Source organism: Schistocerca piceifrons, chromosome 8, assembly GCF_021461385.2.
Source record: "Schistocerca piceifrons isolate TAMUIC-IGC-003096 chromosome 8, iqSchPice1.1, whole genome shotgun sequence".
Taxonomy (NCBI): Eukaryota; Metazoa; Arthropoda; class Insecta; order Orthoptera; family Acrididae; genus Schistocerca; species Schistocerca piceifrons.
This window is the reverse complement of record NC_060145.1, coordinates 408,769,860-408,787,768: the sequence shown is the minus strand read 5'-3', so window position 1 is coordinate 408,787,768 and position 17,909 is coordinate 408,769,860. Positions and strand designations below refer to the sequence as shown.

General features: G+C 41.5%; 1 protein-coding gene across 3 annotated transcripts in view; it reads left to right on the top strand.

Annotated features, from left to right (window-relative positions):
* LOC124711634 (protein HIRA-like) overlaps window positions 1–17,909 on the top strand; it is a 237,620-nt gene that overhangs the window by 69,290 nt on the left and 150,421 nt on the right. For all 3 annotated transcript variants that reach the window (XM_047241819.1, XM_047241821.1, XM_047241820.1), the window contains one exon: window positions 16,871–17,038. In XM_047241819.1, the coding sequence (XP_047097775.1) occupies window positions 16,871–17,038 (168 nt within the window). The remainder of the gene's footprint in view (window positions 1–16,870; window positions 17,039–17,909) is intronic.

Sequence of the window (17,909 nt, the reverse complement as noted above, 5' to 3'; positions counted from 1 at the left end):
ATGTATGTGGTTTTCCATCTTGTTGGCGTTTTTTGTGTTAGTTTTATGTCAGCATTAATATAAAATCAGTTGTAATGTTTGCAAAAAATTCTATATAAGCCAGACAGGATGAAATTTTCTGTATATTGAGAGCAGTCCTGCAATAGAGATACAAATCCTTCCACTTTTTTTGCCCAATTGAAAACAGAAAACCATAATATAACTAATTTTATCATGCAATGAAAATTCTACATATAATAGCTAAAGAAGAAAGAAAACTGGCATTCTGTGGATCAGAGCGTGGAATGTCACATCCCTTAATTGAGCAGGTAGGTTAGAAAATTTAAAAAGGGAAGTGGACAGGTTAAAGTTAGATATAGTGGGAATTAGTGAAGTTTGGTGGCAGAAGGAAGAAGACTTCTGGTCAGGTGAATACAGGGTTATAAATACAGAATCAAATAGGGGTAATGTAGGAGTAGGTTTAATAATGTATAGCATAATAGGAATGTGGGTAAGCTACTGCAAACAGCATAGTGAACGCATTATTGTGGCCAAGATAGATACGAAGCCTACCACAGTAGTAAAAGTTTATATGCCAACTAGCTCCGCAGATGACAAAGAAGGTGGTGAAATGTATCATGAGATAAAAGAAATTATTCAGATAGTGAAGGGAGATGAAAATTTAATAGTCATGGGTGACTGGAACTCGATAGTAGGAAAAGGAAGCATAGTAGGTGAATATGGAATGGAAGTAAGGAATGAAAGAGGAAGCATCCTGGTAGAATTTTGTACAGAGCATAACTAAATCATAGCTAACACTTTGTCCAAGAATCATGAAAAAACGTTGTATACATGGAAGAAGCCTGGAGATACTGGGAGGTCTCAGATAGAGTATATAATGGTAAGACAGAGATTCAGGAACCAGGTTTTAACTTGTAAGACATTTCCAGGGGCAGATGTGGACTCTGACCACAGTCTATTGGTTATGAACTCTAGTTTAAAACTGAAGAAATTGCAAAAAGGTGGGAATTTAAGGAGATGGGACCTGGATAAACTGACTAAACCAGAGGTTGTATAGAGTTTCAGGGAGAGCATAAGGTAACAATTGACAGGAATGGGGGAAAGAAATACAGTAGAAGAAGAATGGGTAGCTCTGAGGGATGAAGTAGTGAAGGCAGCAGGGGATCAAGTAGGTAAAAAGACGAGGGCTAATAGAAATGCTAGGGTAACAGAAGAGAGATTGCATTTAATTGATGAAAGGAGAAAATATAAAAATGCAGTAAATGAAGCAGGCAAAAAGAAATACAAATGTCTCAAAAATGAGATCGACAGGAAGTGCAGAATGGCTAAGCAGGGATGGCTAGAGGACAAATGTAAGGATGTAGAGGCTTATCTTAAGAGGGGTAAGATAGATACTGCCTACAGGAAAATTAAAGAGACCTTTGGAGAAATGAAAACCACTTGCATGAATATCAAGAGCTCAGATGGAAACCCAGTTCTAAGCAAAGAAGGGAAAGCAGAAAGGTGGAAGGAGTATATAGAGGGTCTATACAAGGGCGATGTTCTTGAGGGCAATATTATGGAAGTGGAAGAGGATGTAGGTGAAGAAGAAATAGGAGATACGTTACTGTGTGAAGAGTTTGACAGAGCACTGAAAGACATAAGCTGCAACAAGGCCCCGGGAGTAGACAACATTCCATTAGAACTACTGACAGCCTTGGAGAGTCAGGTCTAACAAAACTCTACCATCTAGTGAGCAAGATGTAAGAGACAGGCAAAATATCCTCAGACTTCAAGAAGAATATAATAATTCCAGTCCCAAAGAAAGCAGGTGTTGGCAGATGTGAAAATTACCGAACTATCAGTTTAATAAGCCACAGCTGCAAAATACTATCACGAATTCTTTACAGACGAATGGAAAAACTGGTAGAAGCCGACCTCGGGGAATTCCATAGAAATGTTGGAACACATGAGGCAATACTGACCTTACAACTTATCTTAGAAAATAGATTAAAGAAAGGCAAACATTTCTAGCATTTGTAGACTTAGAGAAAGCTTTTGACAATGTTGACTGGAATACTGTCTTTCAGGGGTAAAATACAGGGAGCGAAATGCTATTTACAATGTGTACGGAAACAAGATGGCGGCTATAAGAGTAGAGGGGCATGAAAGGGAAGCAGTGGTTTGGAAGGGAGTGAGACAGGGTTGTAGCCTATCCCCGATGTTATTCAATCTGTATATTGACCAAGCAGTAAAGGAAACAAAAGAAAAATTCGGAGTAGGTATTAAAATCCGTGGAGAAGAAATAAAAACTTTGAGGTTCACCGATGACATTGTAATTATGTCGGAGACAGCAAAGGACCTGGAAGAGCAGCTGAACAGAATGAACAGTGTCTTGAAAGGAGGATATAAGATGAACATCAGCTAAAGCAAAATGAGGATAATGGAATGTAGTTAAATTAAATAGGGTGATGCTGAGGGAATTAGATTAGGAAATGAGACATTTAAAGTATTAAATGAGTTTTGCTATTTGGGGAGCAAAATAATTGATGATGGTCGAAGTAGAGAGGGTATAAAATGTAGACTCGCAATCGCAAGGAAAGTGTTTCTGAAGAAGAGAAACTTGTTAACATTGAGTATAGATTTATGTGTCAGGAAGTCATTTCTGAAAGTTTTTGTATGTAATGTAGCCGTGTATGGAATTGAAATGTGGACGATAAATAGTTTAGACAAGAAAAGAATAGAAGCTTTCGAAATGTGGTTCTACAGAAGAATGCTGAAGATAAGATGGGTAGATCACATAACTAATGAGGAGGTTTTGAATAGAATTGGGGAGAAGAGAAATTTGTGGCACAACTTGACTAGAAGAAGGGATTGGTTGGTAGGGCATATTCTGAGGCATCAAGGGATCACCAATTTAGTATTGGAGGGCAGCATGCAGGGTAAAAATCGTAGAGGGAGACCAAGAGATGAATACACTAAACAGATTCAAAAGGATGTAGGTTGCAGTAGGTACTGGGAGATGAAGCAGCTTGCACAGGATAGAGTAGCATGGAGAGCTGCATCAAACCAGTCTCTGGACTGAAGACCTCAACAACAACAACAACAACAACAACATCATCCAATAGTGGCCCTTTTAGAAGAAATAGAAACACACATACAAAAACCCCTAAGTGAACAGAGTGAACTTAAACATAAAAATTTTATTAAAAGTTTTGTCAAAATAGATATTATGATAGGGAAAGACTATTCGTACAAACCCGCACAGAGAATCTATAAGCACTATGTAATTCCATAGATGAATAAGATAAATATGTAATCATACAACATCATCGACTTTGTCAAGGAAAGCCGTCAAATTTATAGAAAACAAAAATTTAAACCAAAAATTACTCAGCAACAACATCCTTTGTTGAGAAAAGAATATATATAAACAAAACCAACTCATTCTGCACTACAAATCCGATACATGGTCTTATTTGACAGCCACAATGTCAATGATGAGATATGGAAGTAAGTACTTGAACATTACTTTTAAAAAAATTGCAATGTGCTGCTATAATATACATAAAATGTCACTAAAAGATAACTACTACACTTCAAGCCCTGACTAATACAAAATCGTACCACTATTGATAACTAAAGTGTTGAGTTTTATTGCAGAGAACATACATAAACTCTTCTTCTTCTTTCGAATAACCCATTTGGAGGGTACGATGAATCAACTTTGGCTACTCTTTGTTGTATTAGATTTCCTTAGTTTCCAAATTTCCTTCATCCTTTTAGAGTGTTGTTCTCTTTCTTCTTGGGTCCACTATTGTCTACCGTATTTACTCGAATCTAAGCCGCACCTGAAAAATTTGACTCGAAATAAAGGAAAAAAAAAAATTCCCAAATCTAAGACGCACCTGAAATTTGAGACTCGAAATTCAAGGGGAGAGAAAAGTTTTAGGCCGCACCTCCAAATCGAAACAAAGTTGGTCCATTGTAATATGAGACACAATTTAGGTCGAATGAATGACGAAACAGCTACAGTAGTTTGGTTCGAGTCGAAAGCCTAGCAGTTAAGCTTTACCAGGTAGCCATTGCTATGCGTCATGCGCTCCGTCCGTATTTATACGGATACCCTTCCTTTTTCACATGCTTCGTCTGGTTTGAATTGATTGCTTATTTTGCTTTGATCTGATAAGTGCCGTTTTCTATGTTATAGGTGTTTACGTCAGTCACTCTAAGCTGAAAATGCATTACTATACTGTGTCATGCATTGTTTGTCGCATTCTGATAGTGCGTGTTTACGGCCTGTCGCTGCTCGCGGCATGGCTTGCTTTTGTGCGCGCTACCGCCGCCTACAATTAAAAAAAGAGAGGAATCGTCTCATTAGCGAAACAATGGCAAGAGACTGCTATTTGTTGTTACTTACACTGCTGCTTTCTTTGATAATGATCAACAAGAACCAAATAATAGACTGCGTATGATAAAACATGTTCTGAACGAGAGTTTGGCGAAAATTTTTCTCTGTTTGAAACTCTTTGCGGCCGCTTCTTTAGTACATCAAATTCTGCACAGAAATTAGTCATCTTAGATTTAAAAATCTAGTCTGTTGCCGTGCTTCATTTCTGACTGTATCACTATTAGGCATAAGAGTAATACGAATATAAACATGACACGATACGTATATTCTTCCGCGTTTGCTGTTGTCTCACTCTAGTTTCGTAGTTTATTTGGCAGACAGGATTTAAATGAGATAGAAGCAAACACGAAATAATACATGGCAAAATGTTTATATTCATATTGTTCTTATGGTGAAGAGAATACTGCATGTGATTCACATTTCATCAGGTTCCTATTAGCAACCATCTCTTCTCACAGGAAGAAAAAAATTCAGAACGTAGAGTTGGCCATATTGACAAACATCCCAGTATTACCAGTCGGATTTTCGTAGTACATTGAAATTCGAAGATGAACAATACGGAATTTGTATTTACTTCGTTGGATAATGTATGAAAAAGCAGTGGTCGAAACTCGGGCAGAGAAAAAAAAATCGTCTTCCAATTTTCTTTTTTTTTATTTTATTTACTGACGCAGAGGTTTTGGCGCCAGTATTTATCTTTGTGCCTACAAAGGATGCCTGTGTAGCGCTACATATATTCGACGGCAGAAGTTAGTTGTGGCGGCACCTATCAACATTTTTCAGAACTTCCGCTTGCTTTGCACTCGATTCTAAGCCGCAGGCGGTTTTTTGGATTACAAAAACCGGAAAAAAAATGGAGCTTAGATTCGAGTAAATACGGTAGTTGTTTTCTTTCTCTCCTGAAATTCTGCATTTTGAACTGCCTTTCTGAAATATGTTCTGTTTTCTATTGTGTCTGTTGCAATTCCAGCATTTTCTATGTCCTTTTCAATCTCTTATGAACTATGCGGGCTTGGATTTGTAGCTATTGAGTAATGTGAATATCCACTTGGTCAGTCTGTTGTTATCGATTCTGAATATATGTCCAAAAAACTTCAGCCTCCTCTTCCTCATTACATCAGTTAGTTTTTAAGTTTTCAAGTATAGCTCTCTGTTTGTTTATCAAATTATTTGTTGCTTGCTTAAGGTAGGTTTCAGGATGCTCTGACTCATCCTTCGCACACTGCTGTAGACCCCCAGAATCCGAATGCCTACTTTTAATTTCCTTACATAATCTCTGTGTGTCGCCTTTGTCGAAAATACCTATTTGGCATTCAGATAAAACCCAAATGTTGAATCAGATTCCAGTTGAGCTTGCGAGAAGTGTGTCATCTAATAATGCATTACAAAATCTTCAGTGAGTGGCTTCCAGACTCTTGTTTTAACATATGTATACATATGGAACTTAAAAATTTTGGTTCTTATTATTAATAATAAAGAGGGAATGGCAACTGGATCGTATATTTATGGGTAAATTTCACCATCGTGAAATCTACAGTGTCAAAGTTTTAAGAGGTGAAGACTCAGGGTCAGACCACTATGTCCTGAAGATCAAAATAAAATTAACACCAATGGTAAAAAAAAGATCTCAGAAAAAAACTAGAAGAAAATTCAACCCAACCATCTTAACAAAAAATGAGGAAATACACTAGGAAATCAGGTGAAGGATCTATCAACTATAATACGCTAGTAGAATTAACAACTAAATTAAAATCCATAGCAGAAGAGTTGGCTCCAATAAATCCTAGGAAGAAACATGAGTGGTGGAATGAAGGCATTAGAAAGAAGACACCAAGCTTGGATAAAGCATCAAGTCCAAAAGTCTGAAGAATCACATCTGGAACTTACGAAGCAAAGAAAGTCAAATCATAAAATCATCAGACAGACAAAACACAAACATCTTAAAATACCATAGAGAAGATAGAAGAAAACTTCCAGAAGAAACAGTCGAGAGATTATTACAAAACCTATGGGAGATATCTTAAAAAGCAAGAGTTCCCAACATTGCTGCTGAGAGATAAGTCAGGAAAGTTGGGGCATAGTAATCAAGAAAATGCAGAGATCCTTGCAGAGACTTTCAATAAACTTTTAAATTGTGATGGCCCACTGGAAACATTTCAAGTAGACACTGAAGCACGTATTTTAACCACCCCAGAGCTAATAGACCCTCCAACTATCAAAGAGGTAGAGGTGCAATTCAGGAACAAAAATATTACAAGGCATGTGGTGAAGACTATGTATTTGCAGGAATCTGGAAGAATGCTGGAAAATGTGCGGTCATAAATTCCACCAACATCTAATTGAAATGTGGATCACAGAGAAAATTCCAGAGCACCGGACCTCAGGAATAATACATCTATTGTTCAAACAAATTTTGGGCTTGCAGCCGGGAAAATTTTAAAATTCAAATCCATCCATCATTTTTTTAAAAAAAAAGATAATTAAAGAGGAATAAACCTTCTGGACTGCACATACAAAATTTTCTCCTGCATAATTTACAATAGGATCAAAAACATTCTGGAACAACAACTTGGAGAATACCAAGGATGATTTCGACCATACAGAAGGTGCACAGACCAAATTCTTAGCCTGAAACTAATAATGGAGTGTTACAAGTGTAGAAGCAAACAGTTATTCATCCCATTCATAGATTTGGAAAAAAAAAAACGTATAATAGTGTTCATAGGAACCACACTTCTAAAAATCCTTGGATCATATGGCCGCCATCCCACACTGGGAAAACTCATTCAGCTAACTTTAACTAACACAAATTCAAAGGTCAAATTTAGAGGAGAAATGTCAAAAGCTTTCACAATAAAAACAGGACTCAGACAAGGTGATGGATTGTCCCCTTTGATTTCCAATGTGGCCCTCGATTACATCATGACAATCTGGCAAAAAGAAAATCCATGTCCCTGGGTTTGCTGACAATTTATGTCTTATGACTGCCTGATAACAGGATTTTAAAACAACTAGTGATGAGAAGTCTCGGAAAGAAGACAGGAGGACAGTGGACGAAAGAAATTCAACAAGATCTTGAAGCAGTCAGACTTAGAATTACTGATGCAGAGAACAAAAACAAAATTAACACTCTCCTTATGAATAATAAATTTTCAGCAGAAATGATGCACAGAAGACTGGTAGATATTTCAGACGAGTTAAGAAAATTGTGTTTGGAACAAATGAAAAATACTGGATTGTGCACAAAAAGCAAGTAGTCCAATCTTCAAACAGAAAGTGAACATGGAATGTGGTTCATTGTGGCCAATCAAGTTAGTAGTAATAATAATAATAATAATAATAATAAATTGCTGTTATTCTTGCACTGGAGAAAACTTGCAAAATACTTCTGACATACCTTCCTGTCCACATCTAAACCTACTGCTTCAAAATTGCTATTAACTAAAGGAAATCATTTTAAGATGTCAGGTCATGACAGGAGTAGTATGTAGAATTTATTAAATATTTAGCTGTTGAAGCTGGAACATTGTCATTGCTCAGTGAGAGGTTTGGGACTTAATAGAAACTATAGAACTAAACACAGATTAATGTGTCGTATCCTTGTTCTGCTTTTGTGGCCTCATTGGACCACTTCAGTCAGAAATTTTCTGATCATCATCATCAATAAGTTTTCTTTCCGAATTGCCCAGTACCGTTTCATGTGCTCCAACCTTTTTTATCATTCCTCATCTGTAAATACTCTTTGTATTTTATATTGTTTGTCTGTTTTTAATTTGAATCATATTATGTTTTTCAGGGGTCCTCACACCTGTGACCAAAAAAGAGAGATTCTTTTTTTCCCATATAGTGTCTGTAATTGGCTCCCATTCATTGTACATCACTTTATTTGAAGCAATCTGCCATTGTCCGTCTTTTTGATATTTCTTATTAATACACGTTCTGGGTATTTTTTCCCTGCTTTTGGGATTATGTCAATTCTACTTTTCTAAGTGACTTTGAAAGGAGTTTCATTTCTGTTGAATCGCCATCGTGTAATGTTTTAAGCCTTGATTGATAGACTTTTTTTGTTGTATGTAGATCATGTTAAATTTAAGCTTTTTGAGCAGTGTTCTCCATGCTAGCGCATCTGGACCTGCACCTTGCTAACGGTTCTTATGGTCATCAAGAAATTTAAGATTTGAAGACGATCTCGTAGAAGATTGAAGTGGCCATCTGAAAATAAAAATAGACAACTTAAATGTGAGCACAAGTGTGTGTTCTGAAATAAATTATAATATTATAAAGGTCACTGTTTCTCCTATGACAATGTCCCAAAAAATGTTATCATTTTATTAGCTCTTTCTTCCCATGCAGGTTTCTCATCTTTGTGTGTTATAATTTCTCCTAGGTATTTAAATTATTTCTCTATTTTTACTTTCCTGTTATTTACTGTTATGTGGTTGATTACTAGTGGATCTGCTCAGTCTTTTAGAATGGTGTCTGGCATCCTATTGATTGTTGTTATTTTGTAGGCTTGTTATTGGATTTCTGTCTTGTTGACTGTTATTAACTAGGAACACCAACTCATCTGTGAATCCCAAGCTGTTTAAGTTTATTTGGTCTTTCTTGGTTCCAGTTCTTATGTTTTGAGCATTTTCCTTGTACCATTATGGTGATTAACTGTCTCCCTGTCTTAACCCTATTTTAATCATAAATGGCTCAGATGTTTCTCCTCTGAACTTTACTTTAGAGTTGGTGTTTTTTTGAGTTAATTTTATCATATTTATTAATTTGGGATGGCATCTCAAATTCCTTTGTATCTTCATCATTGAAGAACTGTGAATATAATCATAAGCTTTTTTGAAGTTTACCAAGGTTACAGCTTCCTGCTTTTTTTCCTTCCTTTATAATAATCCATTACCAATTTCAAATTGATTTTTTGTTCTGGCTAGCTTCTCCAAGACATAAATCCTCCTGGCATTATCCTAGTTCCAGTTGAAGTTGATCTTTACAAAGATTATATAAAATTCTTCTATTGACTTCATATGTGTTATCATTCCTCTGCAGTTGTGTGGATTTTGTTTGTCTCCTTTTTTGTGTAGTGATTGGACTATAGCTGCAGTCCAATGTTCAGATAGTTCTTTGTTGTTGCAGATTTTCTCTGTGTATTGGTGTAGCGATATCTTCACTGATTCTACTGCATATTTCCAAAGTTTCACTAATATTTGGTGTTCTCCACTTGCTTTATAGTTTTTGAGCTCTTTCAAAGCTTTGTAGACTTCATGGATTGTGTATGGGTTTATATTTTCTACTGGTGTTTTAATAGGAGTATCTGTGTTTATTTGCAGTAGTTTACATTTTAGTAACTTGTTTAATGTCCCTGCTAAAATTTCTGTATTTTTCCAGTCGCTTTGGGCCATCTTATTATTTTTATCTTTTTACATTAATATTGGAGAGTCACACCATTGTAATTGTCTGCTAAATATTTTGTAGTAATCCTGTCTGCTAAATATTTTCGAATAATTCCTTGAGTTTGTTTTCTGATTATTTGTTTCTATCTTTAGAAGCATGGTGGCCTTTCACCGCACATCTATCTTAGATTTTCCCTATGTTCCTAGCTCACTGTGGCCATCTGCTAAGGCAGTGAGGTTCTTCCTTGTGTACTTACTTCCACCCCAAGCTGTTGGTTCTGTTGTGCAAGCAGATAGCTGCCTGTTATGGTCACTGGCATTGGTGTGGTGCAGTAGCTTGGTTCCTAGCAAGGCTTCCATTGACCTGGCATCGCCCTCAGTCTTGTTCTTTTTCTTGTGGAGTCAATATCGATTACAGCCCCCATGACAATGCCACTATGAATAATCCACATGGTGATGCACTTTGCACCAAGAATCTCATCAACAAGTTTCAAGACTCCCCCATGCCATGCTGTCTTTACACTTTCTACACAGCCCGGTGTGTAAATTTGTGATGTACGCCATGGGAAATTCCATCTGTGTTGATGCCCAAATGAGTACTATTAGAGTTTGAATTTAGCCACCAAGCTTCCATCACTGGCCCAACTGCACCTTGTCTCATGCTACTGCCACTCCAGCCATGTGACATGATCACCGAGCTGACTGCATGCTCCCGAAGCTGAATGCTGCAACACGAATCAGTGTGTGCAATTCATGGAGATGCGACCACTGGTGGCCCAGCTCCCAGCACTAGACTCCATGCCGATACCCACACAGACCTCTGCATGTACTGCCACTGCCATTCATGGCTGAGATATGAATGGGAATGTGGATTGCTAGGGAGGCATGCCAGGGTAGTCTGTGCTGTTGTGCACTGTGCCTGCCTAGTGAGCATCAGACCTGGATTTGAATTCCGGCCTAGGTAAACATTTTCATTCATCACTTGAGTCTGCACTATACATTATAGATGCTTGAGACTTAGAAAGATCTCTGGAATCATATATAGTTTCACAGACAGCTGTGACATCGCTGCCACCCTCATCAAAAGGATCCCTGAGTTGCTACTAATGACACCACCAGCCGACCTGCAACACATTGCCTAGCAACTGTAGGTATACGACATCCTCACCTGACTCAGTGCCAATGTGGCAATGCTGCAGGCAGCTGTGACTCACCTCAACCCTGACCGCTGCCATCACCGCAGCCCCAGCCACAGATGCAGTGACGGCTACAACAACTGCTGCAGCTCTAACCGTTCTGCTGACACCTCTAGCAATATGGCCAGCCTCTGCTGATACCACGAACACTTCAGCCCAGATGCTGCAAACTACAGGGAACCCTACTCTTGGCACTCAGACCCATACAGCTGCTGGGATAAGGTGTGCCCAGCTGCTGCTCGGTCTCCCAGCACTTGTTTGTTTGCAATGGTTGCTCTGCCATGCCATTCCTGATAGATACCAGGTCCAAGTTGCTTCCTGCAGAAGCTCATATGGGGCAATGGTGCTGCCTCAGCTATTCTCCTGATGGCAGTAAATCTCTACCATTGCCGCAGCATATATCGTCATATCGTAGACCATGGCCTGTAACAGAACCTTCCCTGGATCTTCACTGACATTGCTGTTACAGACCCATTATCTGAGTGGACTTCATCAGGCACTATCATCTGCTCCCTGACGTAGCCAGCGACTATCTCATTGGAAGCGATACTGGGAGGTCAACGAAATGCGTCACTCATTCTGCTGTTTTCTCTAGTGTGAAGCATGTGGAATATTCTGGCCCATGAGCTGACCCCCGACACAATTTCCTGCTCTCACAAACTCATTCAGTGCACCAAGGGAGATCTGCACTTCAACTGACCACTACACCAACACCTCTCCTGGTTCACCCATCTTCTGCCAGTCAAAGCCCCTACCACCGCACCCAGGTCACCAAGGCCAAGTTTGATGAGCTACTCATTGCTGGCCTATTGCATTGTGCAAAGAGCCTGTGGGTGTCCACCCCCCACCTTACCTAGAAGGGGGATGTCTCCTGGCACCTATGCAGTGATTACCATCCCTGATTGGTAACAACAACAACAAAGTACTAGTTAGGGCTACAATTTTTGGCACAATCAACTGTGTCTAGGCTTTCACCCCTATTTCTAGTTGCAACCAAGGACATTTAAAAGACCACCATCATCACAACATTTGGTCTCTAAGAGACCATCTTTATGACCTGTGGCCTCCATAATGCTGCCTAACATTACAGCATTCATGGACGGCGTCTTTTGATGCTTGAATGCTGTTTTGCTTACTTGGACAACTTGCTCGTTTTTTCAGTGTTCCCGAGGAACATCACAAGCACCTCTGGAGTATTTTTGAATGCCTCCAGGATCATCAAAACAGCAAAGTGCATTCGTGGTGCCAGTTGAAGTGGTATTCCTATGTATTATCATCTCCACTGCCAGCTGGTGACCCTGCCTGACAAGGTACAAGCTGTCCTCGATTTCCTATGCTCGGTGACATTCAAGGACCTCTGCCACTTCCTTGGCATTTTAAACTACTTCTGCTGCCATCTGAGAAATACTGCTGATATGCAAGAGATTTTCATTCAGTGCTGCCCTTCATGTGGTCAAAACAATGGGAAACAAGCTGGTGCAGTGGACACCGCAAATGGAAGACAATTACACCACAAAGAGCAACCTGGCAGACACATTGGCCCACCCCAAATCCACTGCCCTGCTTTGCCATCTTGGTCTACACCTGCCAGACACTCATCAGCACTGTCCTGCAGGAGCACACTGACTACATCTGGCAGCCATTCACTCTCTTCTCCAGCAAGCTCTCTGCTGTTCAACAGCATTGGAGCACACACGAAAGGGAGCTCCTTGCCATCTACAAGGCAATCAGATATTTCCAGCTGTTTGAGAAGGCCTATCACTTCATGGTATTCATTGACCACAAATCTATAACGTCTTCCCTGTCAAAAAAACACTGATCTGTGCTCCCCACATCAATTCCAGCAGCTGTCATTCCACTCCATATTTACTACTGACATATGCCATGTCACTGGTATTGACTGGTATTGTCATCGCCAACTGCCTCAGCCGCATCTGCACTGTCAGTTCATCCTTGGAATAAGAGGCACTTAGCAATGACCAAGAGCAAGACCTGAAACTCACCCACCTTTGCCTAGATGCTGCATCCAGACTCCACTTTCAGTGTACATCCACTCCTGCTCAAATAACAGCAACTAGTGTGATGTATCCACTGGCTCACCACTCCCATTCTTGCCCGCTGCCTTCTGAAAGCCCACATTCTACCTGTTAGACAATGTGATGCACTCCACTGTCTACATGTCTGTTGCTCTGGTGATGCAGTATTTTGTGTAGTCAGGTATTCAGAGGGACTGTAAGAGTTGAACCTGCACACGCCTCACCTGTCAGTGCGTAAATATTGGCCCCATGTAGATGTCCACATTACCATTTTTCCAGACTTCGTGCATGTTCGTGTGGACTTTGACAACCATCTACTTTTCTCTGACTGCTGCCGTTGCCTCTCATACTGGTGGACAGATTCACCAGCTTCCCTGAGGCAATGCCAATACTCGACATCATGACCACCACGGTAACCACCACCTTTGTCTCCACGTGGTTGCCCGTTTTGGCTGCCCGTGCTATATCACAGTGGACTACAAGTGCCTATTTACATGTGCCTGACAGACTTCTGTGGGACTGAAATGCACCTGACATTGAGCTACCACCTAGCTGCCAATGGCTCGATGGAACGGTTTCACCAGTTTGAAGCATACACTCAGCTATCATAACAGCAGGCGGAATACTGTCATGGTGCTGGTATTTATCAGCCTCCTTGTTGTTCACAGGGCTAAACTTGAGACATCAGCTACTGACCTCATTTACAGCTAGCCTCTCGCTGTGCTGAACGACTTCCTGGAGCCTGCCAACTGGCTCATGGATGACGTCATCCCCGGGTTTGTCATTGACTTGCAGGATTGCATGGCTCATCTGCTGCCAACCCCACTGCCCGTCCGTCCACAAGCACTATGGCAGATGTAAAGGATTCATTCATAAAAACCTTGTCTCGTGCTATTCTGTGCATTGACCCTTGTCAGCTCCCACTTCGCACGCACTGCCACGCCCAGACTAGGTCCTGAAGTGTGACTCAAAGACATTTATCCTACATCTTCATGGCACCCCTACCAGCAGTTTGATTGATAGACTGAAGCCCACCTATATGCTGCCTGATCTCATGCAGCCCAGTCTGACTACCATCTTTGACCGGGTGAGGTGGTGTTGTGGTTAGCACACTGGACTCGCATTCGGGAGGATGATGGTTGAAACACACGCGCGGCAATCCTGACTTAGGTTTTCTATGACTTCCTTAAATCACTCTATGCAAATGTTGTTCTGATTCCTTTGAAAGGGCACAACTGACTTCCTTCCCTAATCTGATTGAATCGATGACCTTGCCACTTCGTACCCTCCCCCGAACCAACCAACCAACCAACCAACTGCCATCTCTGTGCAAATCTCATAGGCGATCACTTCCAACAGCAGTGGTGCCACTGCTGCCAATGCCAGTGCTGACACCATGACAAGTGTCCCGCCACCAAAGACCTCGAGATGCTAGCCTACCACACTACGGCCAAGGACACTGTGGGAAACCCACCATGCTACATCAGTGCTGGCCCTATCCCTGACCCACTGGTAGTTGACAACACAGACATCAGCACCCTTGACATGTAGGATGTCCCTGCTCCTATTCCTGTCCTACAGCCTATGCCTAACTTGGCAATTTTGCCTTGACAGCAGGTTAACATCCTCCCATCCAGCCCCCCACCCTCCCATCCCCCATCCCCCAGCCACCACCAATGCTGCATGCAACTTCTGCAATAGCGTTATTTCATCCTTTTCCAGCACCACACCCTCAGCTGCTGCTCATCCTCATACTGGAGGCACCAGCCAAGCCATTCATGCTCACAGTGCGTGGCGCATGTGCTGTCAATGGCCAGAGTCTGCTATCGGCCTGCCAGCCTATCCTCGCAGCCACCCGGCAACACCTCTGCGCTCTTGCTTCTACAGCCCCAAGCTGGCAACTGCGCCTTGCGCCTGCCCACTGCTGCAAGCACAGCACTGAACACAGCTCAGGCTGGCCCCGCACTCTCCACCCTGCACTTCACCAGGTTACTCACCACTTGGGCCCACTGATGGTACTGCACCACTGTTTGCTGTCATGGAGTGGACTAGCACACTTGACCGCCAGCCACCCCACCCACCTCACACCCAGCATCCTAACACCTGGCACCCGCCTCCATTGCATGCCCGACACCTGTAGACCTGCAGTGTTGACCGCTCTGCTCATGGCCTCAACACTGATACAGTACACAGTCCCCACACCTCACCCCCCACCCCCCATACCCCGCCATTGGTAGCAGCCTTCACCATCACCAACTCGCTCACCATCTGAGCTCCACTCTCATGAGGGGCAGGTGGGCCCTCGTGTGGCAGTCCTTCCCCGCACATGTGTCTTAGCATATCTGTACATTCCTACTTCACTATGACTGTCTCCTAACACAGCAAGTTTCTTTCTTTGTGCGTATACTTCCGCCACAAGCTGTCGATTCTGTCGTGTGACCGGATACCTTCCTACTACAGTCGCTGGCTACAGGACAGTAGCTCAGTTCCTACCAAGGTGTTCACTGATCTAGCCCCACCCTTAGTCCTGCCCTTCTCCTCGTGGCATCACATTGGCTTTGGCCCAGCGACAGCAGTGGACCGAACACACTATGTGGTAACGTGCTTTGCTCTGAAACTTTCAGCTTGAGTTTCATGACTCATCCGCACCACACCATCTCTACATCGTCTATACAGCCCAGTGAGTAAATCAGTGACTCGTGCCACAGGACGTTCTGATTGGCGCATATTAGTACCCACATGAGTGCTATTAGAATGCCGAGTTGTGCCTGTCACTGCTGGCACACTCATTGTTCAAATCCTGTCCAGACCACGTCTTCCGCAAGAGACAATTAATTCTGTGCATTGCATTGTAAAAATTCGTTGTTGTACTGGCAATACTCAGGGACGAGGTAGTGACTTTGTTCGATGTTCACTAGTTCTAGTGTGCCATGCCTTAGTTTAGTGCCACCACATCAGTGACTCTCTCGAATATTTGTTAATTTTAAGACCATTTCATGCTTTTCTTTTGTAGTAATTTAGTCATTAAATAAATGTTTTGTTTATTAACCACTTGTGAACACTTCCTATTATGCCGCATTTCACGGTTTAGTAAGATAGGTAGGAAAACTTTCGTACAGAAGTGTACACACAAAAAAGAACATCATAGAGAACTGCCTAACTGCTTCACAAAACTGCTTCCACAAACTGGTTTGGCACTGGCCATTACACAGGATGGGCAAAATAAAACTATCCCAGAAAATATTTACAAGATTGACATAGAATTGACCCTTGTTAATGAACTGGAGAACTGCATATCACATAAAATACTGGAAAACATAAATTTGATACACCAGTCAGTTGCTGTCACATGTCTGTGCATTTGCAGCTCCCACTTGCTCTGTCCCAGTACACAGTAGTGTTATTGTGTTTGAGTCAGTGAGGGGAGATGACATATTTAGTGACCAGTTGTATTGGCACAAAATTGTGCTCACAATAACATACTTCCTTTAGCCATTTCTAGTATTCACCCAAAATTCTAACATACAACAAAAGGTTAGCTGAAAAAGCTGCTATTGCTTCTGTTTCTGGAAGTGTGATAACAGGTGTGGACCTAGTGATTATCTGAAATTTCAGTGAACTTAGTATTAGACTTAGAACTTCATTGTGTGCTAAGTTGTGTTGCTTGCCACTGTATAAAGTGGTGTTCTCAGTGAGGTACGTATTTAGTATCTTATTTCTTGCTTTCTCATCACTGAAAAAATATTTTAATATATTATATTTAGTCTAATAATACTGTAAATTGTAGTGTTACAAAGTGCTTACAACATGTCAGTTCAATTTTGTTTTATTTATTTGTATTTTTTCTTAAATTTTTAGTGTGGAGGTACAACACACGTCTTGAGGCTCAGCTGGTCACCAGATGGTCAATACTTAGTATCAGCACACGCCATGAACGGTGGAGGTCCCACTGCTCAAATTGTTGAACGTGAGGGATGGCGGAAAGATAAGGATTTTGTTGGACACCGAAAGGCTGTCACATGCGTTGTAAGTTTACTACATTTTCCTGCAATAGGAATAATTCGTTTCTTATTATACACTCGTGCTCATAAATTAAGGATAATTGCATATTGTGGTGCCACACAATGTGGCACTACACAAAACTGGCGCTAATAGCATAGTCACATAGGGAATAAACACGACACAGATTGGTAAGTCCACAGTATTGGTGATAAGTTTAGAAAACCGTCCCGAAACACATGTGCTACAAAACGCCACTGTTTCCTGCGCATGTACCCCAACATCAATATTGGATATGATAACCACAGACACTTACACAGGCCACACAATGGGTTGGCATACTCTGGATCAAGTGGTCGAGCGGCTGCTGGGGTATAGCCTCCCATTCTTGTACCAGTGCCTGTCAGAGCTCCTGAAGTGTTGTAGGGGTTTGAAGACATGCAGCGATACGTCAACTGAGAGCATCCCAGACGTGCTCGATGGTGTTTAGGTCTGGAGAACAGGCAGACCACTCCATTCGCCCGATATCTTCTGTTTCAAGGTACTCCTTCATGATGGCAGCTCGGTGGGGCCGTGCGTTATCACCAATCAGGAGGAAGGTGGGACCCACTGCACCCCTGAAAAGATGGACATACTGGTGCAAAATGATGTCCCAAAACCCCTGACCCGTTACAGTTCCTCTGTGAAAGACATACAGGGGTTACGTGCACCAATCATAATCCCACCCCACACCATCAAACCACGACCTCCATACAGACCCCTTTCAAGGACATTAAGGGGTTGGTATGTGGTTCCTGCTTCACGCCAGATGGAAACCCGGTGAGAATCACTGTTCAGACTATACCTGGACTCGTCGGTGAACTTAACCTGGGACCACTGTTCCAATGACCATGTACTG